This window comes from Carettochelys insculpta, chromosome 22 (assembly GCF_033958435.1).
Source record: "Carettochelys insculpta isolate YL-2023 chromosome 22, ASM3395843v1, whole genome shotgun sequence".
Classification (NCBI taxonomy): Eukaryota; Metazoa; Chordata; order Testudines; family Carettochelyidae; genus Carettochelys; species Carettochelys insculpta.
This window is the reverse complement of record NC_134158.1, coordinates 14,484,087-14,499,346: the sequence shown is the minus strand read 5'-3', so window position 1 is coordinate 14,499,346 and position 15,260 is coordinate 14,484,087. Positions and strand designations below refer to the sequence as shown.

General features: G+C 65.7%; 3 protein-coding genes across 5 annotated transcripts; 1 reads left to right on the top strand and 2 right to left on the bottom strand.

Moving 5' to 3' along the window:
* The first annotated feature begins 1,308 nt into the window (after positions 1-1,308).
* TNNI3 (troponin I3, cardiac type) lies at positions 1,309-5,315 on the top strand. Of its 3 annotated transcripts, XM_075016481.1 has the most exons (9): positions 1,661-1,686; positions 2,003-2,015; positions 2,560-2,727; positions 2,913-2,954; positions 3,391-3,522; positions 3,639-3,728; positions 4,558-4,734; positions 4,824-4,929; positions 5,213-5,315. In XM_075016481.1, the coding sequence occupies exons 1-8, from the start codon at positions 1,676-1,678 to the stop codon at positions 4,923-4,925; spliced, it is 735 nt and encodes a 244-aa protein (XP_074872582.1). In that variant the 5' UTR covers positions 1,661-1,675; the 3' UTR covers positions 4,926-4,929; positions 5,213-5,315. The 3 variants fall into 3 exon arrangements, with proteins under 3 accessions (XP_074872581.1, XP_074872580.1, XP_074872582.1); XM_075016480.1 differs by lacking the exons at positions 1,661-1,686; positions 2,003-2,015 and adding an exon at positions 1,309-1,380 and having other exon boundaries at positions 5,216-5,315; XM_075016479.1 differs by lacking the exons at positions 1,661-1,686; positions 2,003-2,015 and adding an exon at positions 1,309-1,380.
* A 1,596-nt stretch (positions 5,316-6,911) lies between these two features.
* Positions 6,912-8,408, bottom strand: LOC142024730 (galactoside alpha-(1,2)-fucosyltransferase 2-like). The gene has a single exon (XM_075016900.1). It carries the CDS (start codon positions 8,391-8,393, stop codon positions 7,251-7,253), a length of 1,143 nt encoding a protein of 380 aa, XP_074873001.1. The 5' UTR covers positions 8,394-8,408; the 3' UTR covers positions 6,912-7,250.
* Positions 8,409-11,691: 3,283 nt separating this feature from the next.
* LOC142024437 (galactoside alpha-(1,2)-fucosyltransferase 2-like) lies at positions 11,692-13,072 on the bottom strand. Its single transcript, XM_075016438.1, has one exon. It carries the CDS (start codon positions 13,010-13,012, stop codon positions 11,978-11,980), a length of 1,035 nt encoding a protein of 344 aa, XP_074872539.1. The 5' UTR covers positions 13,013-13,072; the 3' UTR covers positions 11,692-11,977.
* Positions 13,073-15,260: the final 2,188 nt, after the last annotated feature.

Here is a 15,260-nt window from a genome sequence, read left to right as displayed (position 1 = left end):
CAGGCCCCTGCCCCACGGGTAGGGCCCCCAGGCGACGTGCTGCTTGTCCGGGGCGCAGGCCCTGCAGGCGGTTGCAACCCACCACCGCCACCAGCCCAGTACGAGCTCTGCAGCCGTCGCTGCCGCCGGGATCCCTCGCGCCCCCACAAGGGAAGGCCGTAGGCCAAGTACAAGGGTCTGCGATGGTACCGCTGGGGACCCCCGGCTGCCTTCTGGCCTCCCCAGGGTCACCCATTGCTGGTGCAGGAATCCTGCACCACTGGGGCCAGCGCGGCCCTTAGCTCGCCGGGGAGGGGCCCTTGGGCAGCTCCATCCAGAATTCCTCTGCTGAGTTCGCAGGTGTGGCCTGGGCTGGCAGTGCCTCAGTTTCCCCTCCTTGGGGCAGAGGCTCTGGCCTTTTCCTTGTTGCGTTCGTGGCTGGACCCAGTGCTAAGGGCAGAGTCCCACCTGGGATAGGTCCCTGGTGACTCCCTGTCTGGGGTGGGGCTCCCTCCACCCGCCCCCCCCCATCTGCTGGCCACAAAGGCATCGGGTCAGCATCCCTGGTGTCGATGGACCGTCGGGCCTGGTGATTGCCGTCAGGTCCCGAGCACAGATGTCCTGGAGCTGCGCCCACCCACAGGGCTACACACACACAGTAGGTAGCAGCAGGGACTCACACATACACACACAGCCCAGCCACACCCCTGGCCAGCGCCTCCCCTCAGTCCCTGGGGGCCGGGTCGGGACTCCGGACCTTCAAAAACCCCCAGCCCAGCCCAGCCCAGCCCCACATCGCCTGCGGACACTCGGGTAAGTCGTGTCGGGCCCGTCTGCCTCCGGGGAGAGCCCCGCCTGCCTCCACCACACCCCAGGGGGAGCCCCGCCTGCCCCCCACTGCCCTCTGGGGAGGGCCCCGCCTGCCCCCCACACACCCCAGAGAGAGCCCCGCCTGCCCCCTGCTTGCCCCTTGCTGTCCCCCACTGCCCTCCAGGGACTGCCCCGCCTGCCCCCCCCCCACTGTCCCCTGGGGGGAGCCCTGCCTGCCCCCCCACACCCGAGGGAGAGCCCCGCTTGCCCCCCACTGCCCTCCGGGGAGAGCCCCGCCTGCCCCTCGCTGTCCCCCACTGCCCTCTGGGGAGGGACGGGAGGTCCCCCCCACTGCCCTCTGGGGAGAACCCCACCTGCCCCCCACCGGCCTCCGGGGAGAGCCTCGCCTGCCCCCCCACTGCACCCTGGGGAGGGACGGGAGGGCCCCCCCACAGCCCCGCCTTTCCCCCCACAGCCCCGCCTGCCCTCCGGGCCAGTTCCGCCTGCCCCCCACTGCCCCCGGGCCGGGGATGGATGTGGGGGGACAATTCCCTGACGGTGGGACCAGCTGCCGGATCGTTTCTAGCCCAGGTGCCCGCGGGGCGCCCCCGGCCCGGCTCCGCCTTCCCCCGCAACCCGCCCCGCAGCTCTGCCGGGCCGCTGGGAGCGCAGATAGGGGAGTTATATTTAGCAGCACCACTTAGGGGTCCCCGGCTCCCGCCCCAAATAGGGGCAAAGCGCCGGGCCGGGGAGATAACAAGTGGGCGGCTCCATCCCCCCGGCCGGGATCAGCGCCCCCGGGGGCCTCAGTCCGGACCCAGCCGCTGGGGGGATCAAACATTTGCCCCTTTTCCTCCCAGCTGCGCCAGGGACGTCCGGGCTGGCAATGGCGGACGGGTGAGTAGCTCGGTTGGACCCGGCGAGACGTGGGGGCAGCGGGGGGCAGTGGTTAGAGCCGGTCCCGCTCTGGCGCTGTGGGGGGGGAGTGAGGTGGAGTGTGGGGGGAAGGGGGTCACAGCAGCGGGGAGTCGGGACCATGTGATGGGGGGGGGCTCTGTGCCTCTGTTTCCCTTCACACCCCAAGGGGCGAACCCCCAGGACGTGGGGCCGAGGTGCCCCTAGCGCTGGGCACAGGCCTCTGTGCCCGGCTGGGCCGAGGGGCTGTGGGGTGGGGGGGCGACGGCGCCTCATCTCTGTGCTCTTCTCTCTGCAGGGAGGAGATCCCCGTAAGGAGAAGCCCCCCCCCACTGCCCCGGGAGCCTCGGGGGGGGGGGTCACCAGCTGCTTGGCCCGGCCCTGACCAGAGCTGGTGCCCACACGAGGCCCCGCCCCATTCCCTGCCCCCCCTCCAAGCCAGCCCAGCCCTGCCGTGGGGCAGGTGGGGGTCAGCACCCCACCCCATTCTCTGCCCCCGAGCCCAGCCCTGTGCCTTATTTAACCTGGATACTGTCCCCTGCTACTGTCACGTCCATTGTCTGTCTCCCCCCGCCAGCCCAGCACTGGACCCCCTGTGACACTGAACCCCCCCCCCAGCCCAGCGCTGCCCCCCCCCATGACACTAGCCCCCGCAGCCCAGCGCTGGCCCCCCCAGTGACACCGAACCCCCCAGCCCAGCGCTGGCCCCCCCAGTGACACCAACCCCCCCAGCCCAGCGCTGCCCCCCCAGTGACACCAACCCCCCCGGCCCAGCGCTGGCTCCCTGGTGACACCAACCCCCCCCAGCCCAGCACTGGCCCCCTGGTGACACCACCCCCTCCCCCGGCTTCCCAGTGCCAGGAGGAGGAGGAGGAGGAGGAGGAGGATGTGGTGGAGGAAGAAGAGGCCACCGAGGAGAGGCCCCCAGAACCAGAGCCCCCCAAGCCAGCACCCCCACCCCCACCCCTCCGGCGCAAGTCCTCTGCCAACTACCGGGCCTATGCCACGGAGCCGCATGCCAAGGTGGGCACTGGGCCCCTGGTTCCTGTCTCCGCCCAGGCCCCTCTCAGTTGGGGGTGGGATTTCGGCAGCACCTAGAGTGGCTGGCCCTGGGCGGGGACCGGGGGCGTCTGTGCCGAGCTGGGGGGTCCGTCAGGTATCCCCTTGCTGCTGTAATGCACCTTATAACGTGTCATCTTCTTCCCCAGAGAAAATCCAAGATCACAGCATCTCGGAAACTGCAGCTCAAGGTAACATCAGACTGAAGGGGTGGGAGGCTGGGTGGGGGGGACACAGGAGGCTGGGGGGGCGATGGCCAGGAGGGGGGAGCAGGAGGCTGCTGGGGGGAAGCCCAGGGGGGTGATGGGCCAGTGGGGGAAGGCAGGAGGCTGGGGGGCGTGATAGGCCCATGGGGGAGAGCAGGAGGCTGGGGGGGGTGATGGGCTGGTGGGGGGAGCAGGAGGCTGGTGGGGGAAGTCTGGGGGGGTGATAGGCCCATGGGGGGGGAGCAGGAGGCTGGGGGGTGATGGGCTGGTGGGGTGGGGGCCGGCAGGTCAGGCTGAGAGGGGGTGCCTGGGAGGGAGGCCCAGGGAGAACTGCAGGGTAGGGGTCGCGAGGGGGCAGGGAACTGGGGGGCCGGGGGCCGGTGGTGGGGCCGGGGCGTCAAGCAGCCCCTCTGTCCCCCAGACGCTGATGCTGCAGACGGCCAAGCAGGAGCTGGAGCAGGAGGAGGGGGAGCGGGGCCGGGAGAAGCAGCGGTTCCTGGCCGAGCGCTGCGCCCCCCTGGCCCTGGACGGCCTGGCCCTGGCCGAGCTGCAGGTGACCCTGCCCGGGTGGGCCCAGGGGGCACCGGGGTGGGGGTGGGGCTGGGCCGGGGTGGGGGAGGCGAGAGGGGAGCCCGTCTCCCTCCCCCCGTGGCACTGACCCCCCTGCAGGAGCTGTGCCGGGAGCTGCACGCCCGCGTGGGCCGGGTGGACGAGGAGCGCTACGACATGCACGTTCGGGTCAGCAAGAGCATCACCGAGGTACGGCTGGAGGGGCCCTGGCCGCCCCCACCCCCGCCAGCCCCGCCCCCAATGGGGCCCCACCCCCCCCGGGGCAGGAAGTGCCATGGGCAGTAGATGGCGCAGAGCTGTGAGCCCCACCCCCAACACCCCACAGCACAGTGCCCCCTAGTGCTGCCCTGGGACGTTGGGGGCAGCTCCTCCCCGGGTAGCCCAGCACCCTGCCCTGCCCCCTACTGAGCCCCCATCCCCACGCCCTACTGAGGCCCCCACCCCACAGCCCCGCCCCCTGCTGAGCCCCCCGCCCCCACAGCCCCACCCCCGCTGAGCCCCATCTCTGCCCCCTACTGAGCCTCCCATCCCCACAGCCCCGCCCCCTACTGAGCCCCCCCGCCCCACAGCCCCACCCTCTGCTGAGCCCCATGCCCTCCCCCTACTGAGTCCCCCGCCCCGCCCCCTAATGAGCCCCCACAGCCCTCCCCCTACTGAGTCCCCCGCCCCACCCCCTACTGAGCCCCCCGCCCCGCCCCCTAATGAGCCCCCACAGCCCCACCCTCTGCTGAGCCCCATGCCCTCCCCCTACTGAGCCCCCCGCCCCACCCCCTACTGAGCCCCCCGCCCCGCCCCCTAATGAGCCCCCACAGCCCCACCCTCTGCTGAGCCCCCTGCCCTGCCCCTGCTGAGCCCCATCCCCACCCTCCACTGAGCCCCCCCGCCCCACCCTCCACTGAGCCCCCCATCCCTGCCCCCTACTGAGCCCCCTGCCCCAAAGCCCCGCCCTCCGCTGAGCCCCCTCCCCCCTGCCCCACGGCCCCACCCGCTGTTGCCTGACCCCCTGCCCTCCCCCCAGATCGAGGACCTGAACCAGAAGATCTTTGACCTGCGGGGGAAGTTCAAGCGCCCGGCGCTGCGGCGGGTGCGGCTCTCGGCCGATGCCATGATGCAGGCCCTGCTGGGCTCCAAGCACAAGGTCTCCATGGACCTGCGCGCCAACCTCAAGCAGGTCAAGAAGGATGACGCCGAGAAGGTGCGCGGGGGAGGGGAGCGGGGGGGGGCAGGGGCAGCCCCTCCCCCATAGCAGGGCTGACCCCCCCCCCCGTGTACCCCCCCCCGCAGGAGAACCGGGAAGTGGGCGACTGGCGCAAGAACATCGATGCCATGAGCGGCATGGAGGGCAGGAAGAAGAAATTCGAGACCTCGGGCGCCGGGCAGGGCTGAGCGGGTAGGAGCCCCCAGCGCCCCCTGCTGGGCCGGGCGTTGCTGAGCTGAGCTGGGCTGGGCCAAGCTGGGGGGTTATGAACTCGGATGGGGGCTTGGCCGGGGGCACCAGGCTTGGAGGAGGGCGTGTCGGGGGGGGCGTCACTGAGCTGGGAGGCCTGGGCCAGGCTGGGCGGGGGGTCACTGAGCTCAGATGGGAGGCAGGCCGAGCTGGGGAGGGCCAGGCCGAGGGGCTGTTATCTCTTCAGGGGTTTCCGTTTCCTCTTTGTCTTTCTGCTTCGCTCCAGCAGCCGCCGCCCAGGCCGGATGGAAAAGATGACGGACCCGGAACTGCCCCCGCCCCCCCGAGCTTTGGACCCTCCCGCCTCTGCCAAGAAACCTCTCTGAGCAGCAGGGTGTCCGTCTGTCTGTCGCCCTTGGGGGGCGGGGGGGGGGACAGCCTCGTGGCTCAGCCCATCAGGGGATGGGACCCAGGGGTGACTTTCCTGGTTCCCTGCCCTGAACTGCCCACCCCCTCCCCCGGCGCTGGGATAGAACCCAGGAGTCCAGGCTCCCACGCCCTCCCCCACCAACTGCTCAACCTTGAGCCATGGGGAATGGTAGCAAAGCTGGAGAGTCCCATCAGGCCATAGCAGGGACGTAGACAGACTCCCCAGTCCGCAAAGGGCACAGGCCACAGCAGGGCGGGGGGGGGGGGGCTGCGGGTCAGGAATGTGGGGGGGCTGGGCTGCCGGGGGCTGCTGGTTGGGGGGGGGGCGCACCGTCCGGGCTGGGGGAGCCCAGGGCAGGACTGGTGGGGGGGGGCTGAGGGTCAGGAATGTGGGGGCTGGGCTGCTGGGGGCTGCTGGTTGGGGTGGGGGGTGCACCGTCCAGGCTGGGGGAGCCCAGGGCAGGACTGGTGGGGAGGGCTGAGGGTCAGGAATGGGGGGGGGCTGGGCTGCCGGGGGCTGCTGGTTGGGGGGGGGGCGCACCGTCCAGGCTGGGGGAGCCCAGGGCAGGACTGGTGGGGGGGCTGAGGGTCAGGAATGCGGGGGCTGGGCTGCTGGGGGCTGCTGGTTGGGGGGGGCACACCATCCGGGCTGGGGGGGCCCAGGGCAGGACTGGCAGGGGGCTGAGGGTCAGGAATGGGGGTGCTGGGCTGCCGGGGGCTGCTGGTTGCAGGGGGGGGGCACCGTCCAGGCTGGGGGAGCCCAGGGCAGGACTGGTGGGGGGGCTGCAGGTCGGGCGTTAGGGGCCCGGGGGGGCTCCGGTTTGGGGGGCACCAGCCAGGGCTGGGCGGGAGGGGTGCGGCGGAGCTGTGGGGTACCCAGCCGCCTGCCCTCCACCCCTCTCCCCCACTGGGCTGCAGGAGAGCTGGGTGCTTCCCCCTCCCCCACGTCAGCATGGCAGGGAGAGGAGCCCTTTCTAGGTGGTTACCTACAGTCAGCAGAGTCCAAAGGGCCCCAGGTGCTGGTGCCACCCCACCCCACGCGACTGACATCTGGCTACAGCCCCGCCCTCCCTGGCAGCAGAGAGCGCCCCTCCCCCCACAGCCCAGAGCGCCCCAGTGCCCCCCCTGCAGCTGGTACAGCGCCCTGACCCCAGCCAAGCCCTCCCCTCGGCACCCCCCCACCCCAGGCTGGGAGGCCCAGACCCCACCCCCTCCCAGGAGCTGGGGACTAGACCCCGGGTGTCTGGGCTGTAGCCCTTAGGCCCCACTTCCTACCCAGAGGAGGAGCTGCCATTTTGCTCTGGGGTCCCCGTAGTTACAACCTGCTCGTCCTGCTGTCAGGCTTCCCTGCCTGGCACCCATCCGCGGCCACTCCAGAAAGCCCAGCACGTCTGCTCCCGGGGAGCTGAGCCTCAGGTTCCCACCTGGGCTGGCACCACACGGCACTGCCGGTAACACACACAGGTGTATTTCTGCCAGGAGCGCGACGCCAGCAACAGGCAGGAAGTGAACAGGAACAAACCGGCAGCACTGGTGAACTCGTCTCAGGCATCACCTTTCCTAGGTCATTAACTTGGTTTGCCCTCCCTTGGGGACAGTACCCGGGTGTCCCAGCTCAGCCCCACAGGGCTCAGCCCACTGCAGCCCAGAGCCACGGCCAAACCCCAGGTGTCCTGGCTTCCAGTAGCCTTCCCATCCCAGGAAAACCCTATGAGAATCTGTCCTTTGTAGACATTGGCGTCTCCATGTGGGGCTCCAACCCTCCAGCTCTCGGACCCGCCCCACCCCCCCATCTCCCTAGCCCCACTTGTCCCCATCTGGAGGGCCCAGGTACCCACTCCTTGGCCCAGCAGCAGCATCCCATTGGCAGCCCATGGCCCCCCAGCCAAGCTCCATTAGCCAGATGTCCTGCTCCGTAGTGGGGAGAGGTCGGCCTCGATCCCGATCCACTCGGGCAGGAAGGCGGCCTCGGGCTTAAAGAGTTTGAGGAAGGGGGAGTCAGGGAGGGTGTAATTGGCCAAGTAGATGGTCTCCCCACCGGCCAGGTAGCCGGCCCAGATGCCGAAGGTCCCGACGGTCATGATTGTGTGGTTGCAATGGGCCAGGAGAGCGAAATCCCTCCCCGGCGACGACTCCTTCCCGTCCCCCGAGAAATACACGTCCCCCCGCGAGGTGTCAATGTTCTCCCGGCACCAATCCATCCCGTTGCTGGTCACCACGAAGACCGGCTCCTGGTACTTGGCCCGGAAGTAGCCCATGGCCTTCTCCAGGTAGGCCTTGTCCGCCACCACCCCCTTCCAGACCTGGGGCATCACCCGGACGTAGTCCCCTCTCCGGACATGGACGCCCACGTAGGTCACGTTCTGACGCTGCCCTCGCAGCCCAGCCAGGTACTGGTTGGCCTCCTCCTTGACGTGGTCATGGAAGGAGAATTCCCGGAGGATCTCCTGCCTGAGGTGGTGGTAGAAGGTCCAGGAGCAGGGGTAGCCCGTGAGCCGGACATATTTCCCCTCGATGTGCCTGTACTCCTCCGACATCCAGTCGTGGAGCCCGTAATTCCTCCATGGGATGTGCTGGAGCACGTCCTGGGAGATCACGGGCAGGGTGATGCAGAAGAGCGGCGCCAGCTGCTGATGCATCTGCGGGAGGATGTAGGCCTGGCGCCCGTTGAGCTTGGCCAGGGCGTAGAGGGTGGCGTATTCCCCCATCTGGTTCCCCAGGCGCCCGATGGAGTTCACGGTCCACATACCCCGCCCTGCGGTGGGCCTGATGGGCGGGGGCTGCGTGGAGTTGCTGGGCAAGGGGCTCTTCAGTCCCTGGTAGGAAACCTGTCTCTGCAGCCGCAGATAGGCAGAGATGCCTGCGAGGACCAGCAGGTAGAGGCAGACAAAGAGGCCGTGCTGGCCAGCGACGCCAGGGAGGGGGCAGGTCATGGCTCGGCGCATCTGGGGAAGCAGGTCTGCCCTGCAGTGGAGGGGCCAAGGGAGTGAGAATTTCAGCCCCTCCTCGAGGAGGAGGCAAAGGTGGGGCAGTGACATGGGAGGTGTCTGGTGGGGGCTGGTAGCTAGTTGGGGGAGGGGGGCTGGTCACTGGTGGGGGGCGGGGGGGCTGGCCCATGGATCTGGCCTTTTTGGGGCACCATATGGGCAGGTCTAAGGCCAAGGGCCTGAAAAGCATCACGGTTCCTCTGGCGCACTACAGCCATGCAACCCTGGGCTGGGAAAAGGCCCACGCCCCCCACCCCCCCGGCCCAGCCCGGCTTCACCCTCCCCCAGCAGCAGGTGCCACCCTTGCGCTGGGGCCGGGAGGGGTTCTGCCAGCTGCAGCCTGGGTGTGCATTGGAGAGGGCGGCGGGGGGCTTAGGCCAGCCTGGCTGCTGCACTGATCAGGCTCCAGGCTGGGAGCTGCCCATGTGCCCCCCCACCCCACCCCCCGGCTGGCCCGGCTCCAGCCGCACCAGTGATGTCGTCAGCCGGTGGGGCGCAGCCGAGCGTTCGGCTCCGGGGCAGTTAAGGGCTGGGCGGGGGCCGGTTCCCGGGACACAACCCTGCGCACCCTCCCCCCCAGGGCGTTCTCCCGGCGCCCCGTGCGGGCAGGTAACAGACTCACGGGAGCGTGACAGCCGGGGTCCAGGGGCCCACAGCCAGCAAGGGTCCGCGCAGGCCGAGGCTCTCCTGGGTCCCAGGCAATGACAAAGCAGCGCTGCCCGGCCTCAGCTGCGCGGCTCCCCCGGCAGGGCCTTGCCCGTGCCAGCCACCTCCATGGGCCGCTCCTTCCCCGCAGCCGGGGCAGGAACCTGGTGCTCCGGGGAAAGGTGAGCTCAGCCCCGTCCCAACACCCAGCCCCCCCACCCGCCGGCGGGAGCCGCCCAGCCGTGCCCACCCTGTGGGGGAAAGCCTGGGCTCTGCGGGCTGGGCCAGGACAAGCTGGGACCAGGGGTGCTGCTGGCCAGGAGGGGCGCCAGGGCCGGGTGTGGCCATCCAAGGCTGGGGGTTGGGTCGGCCGCTTTAGTCCGGGAGAATCCAGCCACAGGTGTGCAGGGACCCCCCCCCGCCATCTTACCTGGGTGAGGTGGACTCCAGGGCTGGGCACCTTGGCTCTCGCAGCTGCCCCGCTCCCATTGGGTGCTGCTAGCGCGATACCAGCACCGATGCTGAGGCACCCAACGAATTCTCCTTGTGCCGCGCCAGCACTTAAACATTAACACAGAGCCCCAGCCTGACACACCCGGGACTGGTCTGCCCCACCCCCTGCACCTGAGAATGTGGCAACTTGTGGGATGGCTGAGCTGGGCTGGCCAACCAGGGAGCAATGGGCGGGGGGCGGGGGGCGGAGGGATCCAGGACACCTGGCTTTGGACCTTGGCTCGGTGGGGGCGCGGGGATCTACTGGCGGGAGCAAGGCCAGGGCGGCACAAGACTCCTGGGTTCTCTGCCTGGCTCAGGGACCGATTCCCACCAGACTCGGCTGCTGAGGCTGGCACTGACGCACTGGCCGCGAAGGCCGAGCCCCAGGGCGGTGAGGGGCCGAGTCAGACGCTGCCTGGTATTTCCCAGGGCCTCGGTCCAGCCCGGGCTGGTTCTCGCGGGGACCAGGGCGGCTTTGTGGGCAACAGAGTGAGGCTAAACTGCTGGCAGGGGCCAAAGCCAGGCTGGGGGAGGGGCGCCTGGCCTCTGCGTGGGGGGCAGGGGCATGATCTGGGGGTGGGTGCAAATTTCAGGGCAAAGGAAGGGAGTTTGGGGCCGGATGTCGTCAGGTGGAAACGCAGCCAGGGCCAGGCTGAGGCAGCACCCCTAGTGCGCCCTGGGGCACTGCCCAGCCCCAACCCTGGGGGGGGGGAGAGCTCCCCCTGCTGCCCCCCAGCAGCACCACCTGCAACACCCCCTCAGCACCCCTGGGACACCCCCCCCTCACTGCAGGCCCTAGTGGAGCCCCCGGTGCAATGGGGGTGACTGGGGGGTCGCTGTGGGCTGTGGGAATTGGCTGAGGGGGTGTCCCTGGGATTGGCAGGTTCCGGGGTGCCAGCAGTTCCCAGTTCCTTCAGCTCAGGCGTAACCTTTCCATGTAGGCAGCACCCACGGCACCCCCCCACCCCCTTGCCCCCCCCACCCCCTCCTGCACCCCTGCTCAAAAAAACCAAGCACAGAACACCACTGGTCATCACCTCCAGCCCCCAACTCAAACCACTGCAACGGATTATTAAAGACCTACAACCTATCCTTAATCAGGATGCCACACTCCAGAAGGCCCTGGGTGACAGGCCTGGTCTCTCCTACAGACAACCTCCTGAGGATTCTCACCAACAGCCACAGTCTATAGCGCAGGAACACCAGTCCTGGGACTTTTCCTTGCAACAAAGCCCACTGCCAGCTCTGTCCACATCTCTCTCCTGGAGATCCCATCACTGGACCTAACCAAGTTAGTCACAGAATCACGGGCACTTTCTCATGTTTGTCAGCTAACGTTGTATATGCCGTCATGTGCCAACTATGCCCAGATGCTTTGTATATTGGACAGACTTCAAACTCTCTTAGACAAAGAGTTAATGGGCACAAAACAGACATAAAAACACTCCCCAAAGCAGTCAGCCAGCACTTTAATGGAGTGGGCCATTCTGTTAATGACCTGAAGGTTTGCGTCTTACTGAAGAGGAATTTTCACACTACGTTGGAAAGAGAGGCTGCTGAACTCTCTTTTATATTCAAATTCGACACATTAGCACGTGGTATGAACCGGGATGCAAATTTTCTGGGTCATGATAAGGGCTCTTTTGCCTACTTGGCTTAATCTAATTCTTGACCCCCCCCCCCCAACCCCTCTGCTCTCTGATTTGCTCACCTTGATCATTTTTTTCTGATTTGTCAACCTTGATTACTATTTTTGGTTCTCTGTGCCTTAAATATTGAGTCTGCTCTGGTCTGGCTCTGGGCTGAAGAAGTGGGTCTGTCCCACGGAAGCTCATCATGTAATAATTATTTTGTTAGTCTTCAAAGTGCTATTTGACTGCTTTTTTGTTTTGATAGTAAAAAGAGCAGCCTGGCTTTCTCTCTCTTACTGGATCCCTTGGTTTCCCTCAGCAGGACCCCCCCCCCGATGAGTCCCCCACATACACATATCCCCCACTACATCACACCCCATCTGGGGTGTAGCCTCCCCTCCACCCAGGCTGGCTGCCTTCCCCCTCTCCCCAGCTTCCAACACCCACCTCTGATTCAAACCCAGCCCGGTTCCTCCCTGCTTTGTATTTAGGTCAAATGTGGTACCTGCTGGTTTAGGTTACACACCTGAGGTCCTCCTTAATCCCTGTGAGCTGCTCCACCTGACTCACACCCACTGCCCACCTGGGTACCAGCATACTGCTCCAGCTGCTGCTTCCCTCCCAGTGGAGCCGAGTACCGCCCAGCAGTCCTGGCTCCCGTTTACCTGGCTGCAGTCCCTCAACTCAGGGAAAAGGCAGGTGGGGCCATGCCGAGGATTCCTGCACATCACTGCATGTTCCGGAGGAGCAGGAGCACCCCACACGTCCTTGCCTGGGGAGCCCAGCCGAGCAACCCTGCGCGGACCAGGCCAAGTCATAGCAGGTGGATCCCACTGGCAGCCCCTGGCCCCTGGCTGAGCTCCGCTAGCCAGACGTCCTGCTCCGCAGTGGGGAGAGGTCGGCCTCGATCCCGATCCACTCGGGCAGGAAGGCAGCCTCGGGCTTGAAGAGGTTGAGGAAGGGGGAATCAGGGAGGGTGTAATTGGCCAAATAGATGGTCTCCCCCCCGGCCAGGTAGCCGGCCCAGATGCCGAAGGTCCCGATGGTCATGATTGTGTGGTTGCAATGGGCCAGGAGAGCGAAATCCCTCCCCGGCGACGACTCCTTCCCATCCCCCGAGAAATACACGTCCCCCCGCGAGGTGTCAATGTTCTCCCGGCACCAATCCATCCCGTTGCTGGTAACCACGAAGACCGGCTCCTGGTACTTGGCCCGGAAGTAGCCCATGGCCTTCTCCAGGTAGGCCCTGTCCGCCACCACCCCCTTCCAGACCTGGGGCATCACCCGGACGTAGTCCCCTCTCCGGACATGGACGCCCACGTAGGTCACGTTCTGACGCTGCCCTCGCAGCCCAGCCAGGTACTGGTTGGCCTCCTCCTTGACGTGGTCATGGAAGGAGAATTCCCGGAGGATCTCCTGCCGGATGTGGTGGTAGAAGGTCCAGGAGCAGGGGTAGCCCGTGAGCCAGACGTATTTCCCCTCGATGTGCCTGTACTCCTCCGACATCCAGTCGTGGAGCTCGTAATTCCTCCACGGTGTGACCCAGGCCATGAAGTGGGAGACCACGGGCAGGGTGATGCGGAAGAGCGGCGCCAGCTGCTGATGCATCTGCGGGAGGATGTAGGCCTGGCGCCCGTTGAGCTTGGCCAGGGCGTAGAGGGTGGCGTATTCCCCCATCTGGTTCCCCAGGCGCCCGACGGAGTTCACGGTCCACGTGCCCTTCTCAGGGGCAGAGGTGGGTAGAGTCTTCTCTACGTCACTGAGCAAAAGATTCTTCTGCCACCAGCTGGGGGACCAGCTGTCCAGGAATATCCAGCTGGAGATGCTCAGGACGACCAGCAAGCAAAGGGTGATGAAGGGGGCTAGCCTGAAAGGGACCCTGGTGTTCAGTTTGTTCATGGTAGGAAGCAGCAAAGGAGGGACAATGTCCTGGCCTTGGGGGCAGAGAGAGAGAGTAAGAACGTCAGACGCTCATGGATGGGTCGAAATTTTACCCACCCAGAGAAGCTCCTGCCAGGACTGGGGCATTGGGTGGGAGGGGAGGTGCGCTAGGTAGCCAGCGCCGGTCGAGCTGAGCTGCACACCAGGTTCACCGTATGACCTGCAGCCCAGGAAGACCAGCAGAGAAAGGGCAGGACAGGAGCGAGAGAAGGGACCTGGCAGAACTCACCTTCAAGACATGGCCAAAGGCCAGAGCTGCCGGGGATCCGCCGCTCGGCGACGATGTGCAGCCCCTTGACTCCAGAGGAGACTGGCCCGGCCTGGCCAACAGGAGCTGTTTGCCAGCCCTAATTAGGCCTGGCGCTGGCTGCTTAGCGCTGCGTTCGGCTTGCCTGGGAATGGTCAGGAAACAGCGAGGAAGGGTTTGCTGGTGTAGCAACCCTAAATGGCTCGGTGTATTTAACAGAACCTCGTATTCCTACGGATCTTGGTATCACCCTGTATTTCCCCCATCTTTTTCATAGGCCACAGACTTTTGTATTCCTCTTTAGATTTGTTATTTGATACCCTACTTTCTACCTTCGTATGATCCTCTATCTTGGCTATTTTACATTCAGAAGACACTTTGTACTGGATTCCACATGGTACCCAAAACTCCATGTTACTCCTGTAGGAGCCTGGAAACCTTGGGCTGGCTGTGAGGATGGGTGTGGGAGAGCCACCTGGAAGTGTGAATGTGGACGCAAGAGTTACCCTTCCGGAGCCAGCTTGTCTGGACAACAAAGACTTGAAGAACCGTCAGAACTGGTCTCTACAGCAGTGACCCAGCAGGAGAGGAAGATGAAGTCCCACCTGTGGGTGATGAGTCACATGGAAACCTGGAGGGTGGGAAAGGATCAAACCCATCTGCTGTTGACTGGTGACTCGTGCGTGGGGCAGCGGGATAGAACCAGGACTATGGACTAAAAGCTGTCAAAGGTGTGGGCGCCACAGCAGGGTTGGGTCCCTTGTCTCGTCTTATTGACATTGGAGCGTGACCCAGGGTCAACACAACTTGGCTCCACACTCACCTCTCGGCCATCTGGCCAATGGATTAGTGTGAGCAGCCTTGGGTAACTATAAACAAACCACAAGCTTTGGGGGGGTGCGTGTGCGTGCATGCATGGGTGTACGTGGGTGTGCGTGTGCATGCGTGTGTGCATGGGTGTGTATGCACCTGCGTGTGTGCATGTGTATGTGTGCGTGTGCACGCATGGGTGTGCACGTATGTGTGCGTGGGTGTGTATGCACATGTGTGCGTGTGTTTGTTTGTGTGTGGTGTGTATGCCTATGAGTAACCTGTACCCATGATCTGCATGGACTAGCATGGCGCTGGATTCTCAATAAACGTGGCTTTCTTGCCTTTGCCCTCTGAAGAGAGCCTGTGAGCGTCTTATAAGCAGAGCACTGGGCCTGGTGAAAGGTGTGTCAAACCCGCAGGAAGTTCCACCCTGAGCCCTGGAGCTGGGCAAAGGTGTCAGGGGCGGGAACGACAGAGGCCTGTGGGTAGGTAATGCCGGAGCCGGGCACTGGCTGGAAGGACAGAGGTGTAGAGAGAGGTTTGGCTCTGGGACGGACAGCACTGGTGGGGGGTGGGGGAGGGCAGGCGGCCGGATGGGTGGATATGGGGCTGGGTCCTGCGGCCGGGGGTTGGGATCTTTGGGCAGAGCGAGGCCAGGAGGTGGCTTGCCTGGGAACGCCCCCAGCACCTTACCTTTGCCAGGCTGGCTTCAGGGCCCAGCCCAGTGGCTGCTGGCGCCAGCTCTATTCCAGTTCTGTGCACGGCTCCGACTCCTGACGCTGAATCGAGCGATTATTTTCTGTCCTTCTAGCACTTAAACATCTAGGCTGCTGCTGCTATGACCTGCGTCGCGCTGCCTGGCACAGCCTGGCACTGCCACTGCCAGCCCTCAGCCTGGACCTACTCCGCACTTCCTGGCGCTGCCACTCCTCAGCTGGGGGCAGGGTACGCCACGCCCGGGGAGGGTGGGACAGGGAGCAGGGCTCCGCGTGGAAGAGGAGCCAGGACTCTGGGGGTTCTCTCCCTGGCTCTAGGAAGGGAGAGAGACCTATTGGTTAGAGCTGGTGAGCCAAGACTCCTGGGTTCTATCCTGACTCTGACCTCCATGAAAACCCTTCTGGGCCGCCCCTGCAAAAGTAAACCACT

What these genes read in the sequence shown, in the direction of transcription:
- TNNI3 (XM_075016480.1), top strand. Translation starts at nt 1,324, where the DNA reads ATGTGGGGGGACAATTCCCTGACGGTGGGACCAGCTGCCGGATCGTTT. An exon ending in CTCGGAAACTGCAGCTCAAG is followed by an intron (nt 2,955 to 3,390) that starts GTAACATCAGAC and finishes TCTGTCCCCCAG; the next exon opens with ACGCTGATGCTGCAGACGGC. An exon ending in TCAGCAAGAGCATCACCGAG is followed by an intron (nt 3,729 to 4,557) that starts GTACGGCTGGAG and finishes CCCTCCCCCCAG; the next exon opens with ATCGAGGACCTGAACCAGAA.
- LOC142024730 (XM_075016900.1), bottom strand. Translation starts at nt 8,393, where the DNA reads ATGTCACTGCCCCACCTTTGCCTCCTCCTCGAGGAGGGGCTGAAATTC.
- LOC142024437 (XM_075016438.1), bottom strand. Translation starts at nt 13,012, where the DNA reads ATGAACAAACTGAACACCAGGGTCCCTTTCAGGCTAGCCCCCTTCATC.